The 10,689-nt window shown below is 42.9% G+C and overlaps 1 protein-coding gene across 1 annotated transcript in view; it reads left to right on the forward strand.

Annotated features, from left to right (window-relative positions):
* The window catches only part of LOC139555342 (CUB and sushi domain-containing protein 2-like), a 993,500-nt gene that overhangs the window by 559,643 nt on the left and 423,168 nt on the right, over positions 1 to 10,689 (forward strand). The window contains exon 24 of the mRNA XM_071369058.1: positions 9,135 to 9,304. Coding sequence (XP_071225159.1) covers positions 9,135 to 9,304 — 170 coding nt within the window. The remainder of the gene's footprint in view (positions 1 to 9,134; positions 9,305 to 10,689) is intronic.

A 10,689-nucleotide genomic window follows, 5' to 3' on the forward strand; every position in this document is an offset into this window, starting at 1 on the left:
AGAGTGGATTATGGAGATATACAGAGTGGATTATGGAGATATATAGAGTGGATTATGGAGATATAGAGAGTTGATTATGGAGATATAGAGAGTGGAATATGGAGATATACAGAGTGGATTATGGAGATATAGAGAGTGGATTATGGAGAAATATAGAGTGGATTATGGAGAAATATAGAGTGGAGTATGGAGATATATAGAGAGTGGATTATGGAGATATAGAGAGTGGATTAAGGAGATATATAGAGTGGATTATGGAGATATAGAGAGTGGATTATGGAGATATAGAGAGTGGATTATGGAGATATATAGAGTGGATTATGGAGATATAGAGAGTGGATTATGGAGATATAGAGAGTGGTTTATGGAGATATAGAGAGTGGATTATGGAGATATAGAGAGTGGATTATGGAGATATAGAGAGTGGATTATGGAGATATATAGAGTGGATTATGGAGATATACAGAGTGGATTATGGAGATATAGGGAGTGGATTATGGAGATATAGAGAGTGGATTATGGAGATATAGAGAGGATTATGGACATATAGAGAGTGGATTATGGAGATATACAGAGTGGATTATGGAGATATATAGAGAGGATTATGGAGATATGCAGAGTGGATTATGGAGATATACAGAGCGGATTATGGAGATACTCAGATTTGTTTAAATATTTTTAATCCTCATCAATCTACACACAATACACCATAATGACAAAACAAAAACAGGTTTTTTGAAATATTTGCAAATGTATTAACAATACAGAACAGAAATACGTAAACGGAGCAATGTACAGAGAGATCCTTGACGAAAACAGTCTCCAGAGCGCTCAGGACCTCAGACTGGGGGTGAAGGTTCACCGTCCTACGGGACAACGACCCTAAGCACACAGCCAAGACAACGAAGGAGTGGCTTGGGGACAAGTCTCTGAATGTATTTGAGTGACCCAGCCAGAGCCCGGACTTGAACCCGATCGAACATCTCTGGAGAGACCTGAAAATAGCTGTGCAGTGACGCTCCCCATCCAACCTGACAGAGCTTGAGAGGATCTGCAGAGAAGAATGGGAGAAACTCCCCAAATACAGGTGTGCCAAGTTTGTAGAGTCATACCCAAGAAGACTCAAGGCCGTAATCGCTGCCAAAGGTGCTTCAACAAAGTACTGAGTAAAGGGTTTGAAAACTTATGTAAATGTGACATATATATATATAAAAAAAAAATGTAATTCAATTAGCAAACATTTCTAAAAACCTGTTTTTGCTTTGTCATTATTATCAAAGCACAAGGCGAGACGCAGCTGCAGATGGTTGGAGTCTTAGATGTTTATTGATCCTAAAGGGAGAAGAGAATGGCCGTGGACAGGCAAAAGGTCAAAACCAGTTCAGAGTCCAATAGGTACTGAAGGGCAGGCAGAATCAAGGTCAGGGCAGGCAGGGTGATCAGGCAGGAGGGAAAGTAGTCCAGAGTCAGGCAGTGGTAAAAACCGGGAGGACTATTCAAAGAGAATAGAAAAGGAGTACGGGGAAAAACACGCTGGTTGACTTGACTAAAAATACATGACGAACTGGCACAGAGAGACAGGAAACACAGGGATAAATACACTAGCACAGAGAGACAGGAAACACAGGGATAAATACACTGGTACAGAGAGACAGGAAACACAGGGATAAATACACTGGTACAGAGAGACAGGAAACACAGGGATAAATACACTGGTACAGAGAGACAGGAAACACAGGGATAAATACACTGGCACAGAGAGACAGGAAACACAGGGATAAATACACTGGTACAGAGAGACAGGAAACACAGGGATAAATACTGTTCCTGTTCTGCCTGTACAGAGAGACAGGAAACACAGGGATAAATACACTGGTACAGAGGGACAGGAAACACAGGGAAAATACACTGGCACAGAGAGACAGGAAACACAGGGATAAATACACTGGGACAGAGAGACAGGAAACACAGGGATAAATACACTGGTACAGAGAGACAGGAAACACAGGGATAAATACACTGGTACAGAGAGGAAGGAAACACAGTGATAAATACACTGGCACAGAGAGACGGGAAACACAGGGATAAATACACTGGGACAGAGAGACAGGAAACACAGGGATAAATACACTGGTACAGAGAGACAGGAAACACAGGGATAAATACACTGGCCCAGAGAGACAGGAAACACAGGGATAAATACACTGGGACAGAGAGACAGGAAACGCAGGGATAAATACACTGGTACAGAGAGACAGGAAACACAGGGATAAATACACTGGCACAGAGAGACAGGAAACACAGGGATAAATACACTGGTACAGAGAGACAGGAAACACAGGGATAAATACACTGGCACAGAGAGACAGGAAACACAGGGATAAATACACTGGTACAGAGAGACAGGAAACACAGGGATAAATACACTGGTACAGAGAGACAGGAAACACAGGGATAAATACACTGGTACAGAGAGACAGGAAACACAGGGATAAATACACTGGCACAGAGAGACAGGAAACACAGGGATAAATACACTGGTACAGAGAGACAGGAAACACAGGGATAAATACACTGGTACAGAGAGACAGGAAACACAGGGATAAATACACTGGTACAGAGGGACAGGAAACACAGGGAAAATACACTGGCACAGAGAAACAGGAAACACAGGGATAAATACACTGGTACAGAGAGGAAGGAAACACAGTGATAAATACACTGGCACAGAGAGACGGGAAACACAGGGATAAATACACTGGTACAGAGAGGAAGGAAACACAGTGATAAATACACTGGCACAGAGAGACGGGAAACACAGGGATAAATACACTGGGACAGAGAGACAGGAAACACAGGGATAAATACACTGGTACAGAGAGACAGGAAACACAGGGATAAATACACTGGCCCAGAGAGACAGGAAACACAGGGATAAATACACTGGGACAGAGAGACAGGAAACGCAGGGATAAATACACTGGTACAGAGAGACAGGAAACACAGGGATAAATACACTGGCACAGAGAGACAGGAAACACAGGGATAAATACACTGGTACAGAGAGACAGGAAACACAGGGATAAATACACTGGCCCAGAGAGACAGGAAACACAGGGATAAATACACTGGGACAGAGAGACAGGACACGCAGGGATAAATACACTGGTACAGAGAGACAGGAAACACAGGGATAAATACACTGGCACAGAGAGACAGGAAACACAGGGATAAATACACTGGTACAGAGAGACAGGAAACACAGGGTAAATACACTGGTACAGAGAGACAGGAAACACAGGGATAAATACACTGGCACAGAGAGACAGGAAACACAGGGATAAATACACTGGTACAGAGAGACAGGAAACACAGGGATAAATACACTGGTACAGAGAGACAGGAAACACAGGGATAAATACTCTGGAACAGAGAGACAGGAAACACAGGGATAAATACACTGGTACAGAGAGACAGGAAACACAGGGATAAATACACTGGCACAGAGAGACAGGAAACACAGGGATAAATACACTGGTACAGGGAGACAGGAAACACAGGGATAAATACACTGGCACAGAGAGACGGGAAACACAGGGATAAATACACTGGCACAGAGAGACAGGAAACACAGGGATAAATACACTGGGACAGAGAGACAGCAAACACAGGGATAAATACACTGGTACAGAGAGACAGGAAAGACAGGGATAAATACACTGGGACAGAGAGACAGGAAACACAGGGATAAATACACTGGGACAGAGAGACAGGAAACACAGGGGTAAATACACTGGTACAGGGAGACAGGAAACACAGGGATAAATACACTGGTACAGAGAGACAGGAAACACAGGGATAAATACACTGGTACAGAGAGACAGGAAACACAGGGATAAATACACTGGTACAGAGAGACAGGAAACACAGGGATAAATACACTGGGGAAAACAAGATGAACTGGAACAGAGACAGGAAACTCAGGGATAAATAAACTGATACAGAGAGACAGGAAACACAGGGATAAATACACAGAGAGACAGGAAACACAGGGATAAATACACAGAGAGACAGGAAACACAGGGATAAATACACTGGGGAAAATAAGCAACACCTGGATGGGGTGGATACAATCACAGGAACAGGTGAAACAGATCAGCGTGTGACAATTATAGGGTATTGTGTGTAGATCGATGAGGGAAAAAATAAATTGTAATACATTTTCGAATAAGGCTGTAACGTAACCCAATGTAGATAAAGTTTAATAAGGGGTCTGAATACTTTCCCGAATGCACAGTATGTCTAATGAACAAGTGGTTCTCAATGTTTTAACCTCTAACGAGTCACAACCCCGGATCCGGGATCCCCCCCATCAAAAAAGCTGACTAGCATAGCCTAGCCTAAAGCCACAGGGATATCATATAATCAAATGTTCATGAAATCACAAGTCCAAGACACCAAATGAAAGATACAGATCTTGTGAATCCAGCCATCATTTCCGATTTTTTTTATGTTTTACAGGGAAGACACAATATGTAAATCTATTAGCTAACCACGTTAGCAAAAGACACCACTTTTTTTAGTCCACCAGTTTTTTACTCCATCAGTAGCTATCACTAATTCGACTAAATAAAGATATAAATAGCCACTAACCAAGAAACAACTTCATAAGATGACAGTCTGATAACATATTTATGGTATAGCATCTGTTTTTCTAGAAAAATGTGCATTTTTCAGGTATAAATCATAGTTTACCATTGCAGCCACTATCACAAAACTCACCCAAAGCGACTAGAATAACTACAGAGAGCAACGTGTATTACCTAATTACTCATCTTAAAACATTTCTGAAAAATACACAGCGTACAGCAAATGAAAGCCCAACATCTTGTGAATCCAGACAATATTTCAGATTTTCTAAGTGTTTTACAGCGAAAACACAATATATCGTTATATTAGCATACCACATGAGCTAACATCACCCCAGCATTGATTCAAGGCAAAAAGCGCGATAACGTTATCACCACCAAAATATATACATTTTTTCACTAACCTTCTCAGAATTCTTCAGATGACAGTCCTGTAACATCATATTACACAATGCATATAGAGTTTGTTCGAAAATGTGCATATTTAGCATCACAAATCGTGGTTATGCTATGTAATCAGTCAAAACATGGCATGCATTCTGGCCGGGGCCATCTTGGAAGGGCACCTAAGTTTACGATTATTTATCGATTAGATTGACTAAAAAAATACAGGTTGGACAGCTAATGAAAGATGCATTGGTTATTAATGCAACCGCTGATTTAGATTTTTAAAATTAACGTTACTAGACATACAGTGTGCGTTACAGCCAGACTAGTGCCGCAATAATGGCCGAAAAATGCGTTTACATTTTTCCACATAAATACGGAATAAAATCATAAATAGCTCTTACTTTTGGACGAGCTTCCATCAGAATCTTGGGCAAGGTGTCCTTTTGTCCAAAATAATCGTTGCTTTGTTGTAAAACGTCCACTTCAACTTCGGAACTAGCAGCTAACAGTAGCTACGTGGCACACACATGTCCAAATCCTCAAACGCAATACTACGAAAATTCAGAAAATAGCAATATACTCGCATAAACTGATATAAATCGGTTTCAAATAACTTCGTTATGATGTTTCTAACACCTATACCGAATTAAATTACAGACGGACATATCTAAGGCCGATAACTGAGCGTTTCAAAATGCTATCCTTAGGTCTTGCGTTGCGTAATGGCGGAAGTCGAAAAGATAGCGCACCTCGTTCCTTGCCCTTTTATAAGCTCTGAGAAATATGTAGAAACACCATTCCACTTCTCATTGGTTACTGACATCCAGGGGAAGGCGGGTGCAGTTCATTTCGATCCATAGGGCACACACAGAGCTTTAAACTGATCTGAGAACAGAGACTATTTTTCTGACCTTCGCATGTCCTGTCATGATTTTCGCTGTAGAAAGAGTTCTGGTTCACCCACAGACATAATTCAAACGGTTTTAGAAACTAAAGATTGTTTTCTATCCAATAGTAATAATAATATGCATATTGTACGAGCAAGAATTGAGTACGAGGCAGTTTAATTTGGAGACGCAAAATGTCGAAGTTGAAACAGCACCCCCTGTAGTGACAAGAAGTTTTAATCATGTGAATGTCTGTTGTAAATAATAGATCAGGGGTATTCAAATCTGACGTAACGAGGTCTGGACTACTGCTGGTTTCCTGTTCTACCTGATAATAATTCCACCCACCTGCTGTCCCAGGTCTAAATCAGTCCCTGAATAGAGGGGAACCTGGTGTCCCAGGTCTAAATCAGTCCCTGATTAGAGGGGAACCTGGTGTCCCAGGTCTAAATCAGTTCCTGATTAGAGGAGAACCTGGTGTCCCAGGTCTAACTCAGTCCCTGATTAGAGGAGAGGCATGAAAACAAACAATTGGAACTGGCTTTGAGGTCCAGAGTTGAATTGAAGGGAAATATAGTATTAAAATGAGCACCTCTTAGTTCTTAGAATGTAACTTTATAAACTATGTTTAACTCACTGCCGAGCCAACAGAATCATACCAAAATGAAAACAACTTAAACTGTGAAAACAAAATGTAGAAATATCTCACAGTTGCAGCATGAAATGGTTCGCAGTGGCTAACCTTAGAAAGTAATTTGTCTCAATGTAAATTTTGTCATTCCAGTTGAAGGAAAGTAATTAAGTTGTGTGTGTTTTCTCCTATCGAGCAGAAATATCTGGCCTTCTGCTTTTTTAAAAATGTTTCTTTAGACTTTTTTGGGGGGAGAAGCTAGGTCAGGCAATTTCTATATGAATATAAAGTGTAGATTTTGACGGTTACTTGGATGGGTTTTCAGTTGTCCTTTTATGGCACTAGATTTGAGTGGTTTTCTGTCTGCAAGTGACTTTGTATTTATGTTCAATTTTGAAGGATCAAAAATAGAATGAATGTGTAGAAGGGACACAGATACTCTGAACTCAATTCTAACAAGTCAGAGGTGATCAGTTGTCATCTCTCCTACATTATCATCCCCGCTGTATGTCTCCATAGAAACATGTATACATTATCCCTCCCGCAGCATGTCTCCATAGAAGCATGTGTACATTATCCCTCCCGCTGCATGTCTCCATAGAAGCATGTATACATTATCCCTCCCGCTGCATGTCACCATAGAAGCATGTATACATTATCCTCCCGCTGCATGTCTCCATAGAAGCATGTATACATTATCCCTACCGCTGCATGTCTCCATAGAAGCATGTGTACATTATCCTCCCCGCTGCATGTCTCCATAGAAACATGTATAAGTACATACAGTGGGGAGAACAAGTATTTGATACACTGACGATTTTGCAGGTTTTCCTACTTACAAAGCATGTAGAGGTCTGTAATTTTTATCATAGGTACACTTCAACTCTGAGAGAAGGAATCTAAAACAAAAATCCAGAAAATCACATTGTATGATTTTTAAGTAATTAATTTGCATTTTATTGCATGACATAAGTATTTGATACATCAGAAAAGCAGAACTTAATATTTGGTACAGAAACCTTAGTTTGCAATTACAGAGATCATACGTTTCCTGTAGTTCTTGACCAGGTTTGCACACACTGCAGCAGGGATTTTGGCCCACTCCTCCATACAGACCTTCTCCAGATCCTTCAGGTTTCGGGGCTGTCGCTGGGCAATACGGACTTTCGGCTCCCTCCAAAGATTTTCTATTGGGTTCAGGTCTGGAGACTGGCTAGGCCACTCCAGGACCTTGAGATGCTTCTTACGGAGCCACTCCTTAGTTGCCCTGGCTGTGTGTTTCGGGTCGTTGTCATGCTGGAAGACCCAGCCACGACCCATCTTCAATGCTCTTACTGAGGAAAGGAGGTTGTTGGTCAAGATCTCGCGATACATGGCCCCATCCATCCTCCCCTCAATACGGTGCAGTCGTCCTGTCCCCTTTGCAGAAAAGCATCCCCAAAGAATGATGTTTCCACCTCCATGCTTCACGGTTGGGATGGTGTTCTTGGGGTTGTACTCATCCTTCTTCTTCCTCCAAACACGGCGAGTGGAGTTTAGACCAAAAAGCTCTATTTTTGTCTCATCAGACCACATGACCTTCTCCCATTCCTCCTCTGGATCATCCAGATGGTCATTGGCAAACTTCAGACGGGCCTGGACATGCGCTGGCTTGAGCAGGGGGACCTTGCGTGCGCTGCAGGATTTTAATCCATGACGGCGTAGTGTGTTACTAATGGTTTTCTTTGAGACTGTGGTCCCAGCTCTCTTCAGGTCATTGACCAGGTCCTGCCGTGTAGTTCTGGGCTGATCCCTCACATTCCTCATGATCATTGATGCCCCACGAGGTGAGATCTTGCATGGAGCCCCAGACCGAGGGTGATTGACCGTCATCTTGAACTTCTTCCATTTTCTAATAATTGTGCCAACAGTTGTTGCCTTCTCACCAAGCTGCTTGCCTATTGTCCTGTAGCCCATCCCAGCCTTGTACAGGTCTACAATTTATCCCTGATGTCCTTACACAGCTCTCTGGTCTTGGCCATTGTGGAGAGGTTGGAGTCTGTTTGATTGAGTGTGTGGACAGGTGTCTTTTATACAGGTAACGAGTTCAAACAGTTGCAGTTAATACAGGTAATGAGTGGAGAACAGGAGGGCTTCTTAAAAAAAAACTAACAGGTCTGTGAGAGCCGGAATTCTTACTGGTTGGTAGGTGATCAAATACTTATGTCATGCAATAAAATGCAAATTAATTACTTAAAAATCATACAATGTGATTTTCTGGATTTTTGTTTTAGATTCCGTCTCTCACAGTTGAAGTGTACCTATGATAAAAATGACAGACCTCTACATGCTTTGTAAGTAGGAAAACCTGCAAAATCGGCAGTGTATCAAATACTTGTTCTCCCCACTGTATACTAGATGCTATTGGTGTGTGATGAGTGACATGTCCTCTCTATCTCTCTCTCTCTCTCTCGTTCTCTTTCTCCCCCTCTCTTTCTCTCTCTCTCTCTCTCTCTCTCCCCCCTTTCCCCTCTCTCTCTCTCTCTCTCTCTCTCTCTCTCTCTCCTCTCTCTCTCTCTCTCTCTCTCCCTCTCCTAGCTGAGTGTGGATCCTCAGTGACTGGCATGCAGGGAGTGCTGCTGTCTCCTAACTACCCAGGTTACTATGGGAACCACCACGAGTGTATCTACTCCATACAGACCCAGCCAGGCAAGGGCATCCAGCTCCGAGCAAGAGACTTCAGACTGGAGGACGATGACATGCTCAAAGTGAGGGGGGCAAAGAGCGTGTGTGTGTGTGTGTGTGTGTGTGTGTGTGTGTGTGTGTGTGTGTGTGTGTGTGTGTGTGTGTGTGTGTGTGTGTGTGTGTGTGTGTGTGTGTGTGTGTGTGTGTGTGTGTGTGTGTGTGTGTGTGAGGGTATGTGTGTGTGCTGGGGCGTCATGAACCCATTATTTTCTAGCGGGCACTAAGGATGGAGTGATAAATGGCATTGGGACTTGGATTGGCATTGGGACTTGGGTTGGCACAGGCACTTGGAATGGATTTGGGACTTAGATTGGCATTGGACTTGGATTGGCATTGGGACTTGGATTGGCATTGAGACTTGGATTGGCATTGGGACTTGGATTGGCATTGGGACTTGGATTGACATTGGGACTTGGTTTGGCATTGGGACTTGGATTGGCATTGGGACTTAGATTGGCATTGGGACTTAGATTGGATTGGCATTGGATTAGCATTGGGACTTAGATTGGCATTGGGACTTGGATTGGCATTGGGACTTAGATTGGCATTGGGACTTGGATTGACATTGGGACTTAGATTGGCATTGGGACATGGATTGGCATTGGGATTTAGATTGGCATTGGGACTTGGATTGGCATTGCACTTGGATTGGCATTGGGACTTGGATTGGCATTGGGACTTAGATTGGCATTGGGACTTGGATTGGCATTGGGATTTAGATTGGCATTGGGACTTGGATTGGCATTGCACTTGGATTGGCATTGGGACTTGGATTGGCATTGGGACTTGAATTGGCATTGGGACTTGGATTGGCATTGTGACTTGGATTGGCATTGGGACTTGGATTGGCATTGGGACTTAGATTGGCATTGGGACTTGGCTTGGCATTGTGATTTAGATTGGCATTGGGACTTGGATTGGCATTGCACTTGGATTGGCATTGGGACTTGGATTGGCATTGGGACTTGGATTGGCATTGGGACTTGGATTGGCATTGCACTTGGATTGGCATTGGGACTTGGTTTGGCATTGGGACTTGGTTTGGCATTGGGACTTGGATTGGCATTGGGACTTGGATTGGCATTGCACTTGGATTGGCATTGGGACTTGGAATGGCATTTGGACTTGGATTGGCATTGGGACTTAGATTGGCATTGGGACTTGGATGGCATTGGGACTTGGATTGGCATTGGGACTTGGATTGGCATTGGGACTTAGATTGGCATTGGGACTTGGATTGGCATTGGGACTTGGATGGCATTGGGACTTGGATTGGCATTGGACTTGGATTAGAACCAGGGGAATGGTCAGATGACATGGAAACAGAGTTCCTTGGCCTTGCACACCCAGTGGTGGGTTTGGCGTTGAAAAACAGAATCGTAAAACAATAACCCAACGCACACATCAA

The sequence above is a fragment of the Salvelinus alpinus genome, chromosome 26, assembly GCF_045679555.1.
Source record: "Salvelinus alpinus chromosome 26, SLU_Salpinus.1, whole genome shotgun sequence".
NCBI classification, from domain to species: domain Eukaryota; kingdom Metazoa; phylum Chordata; class Actinopteri; order Salmoniformes; family Salmonidae; genus Salvelinus; species Salvelinus alpinus.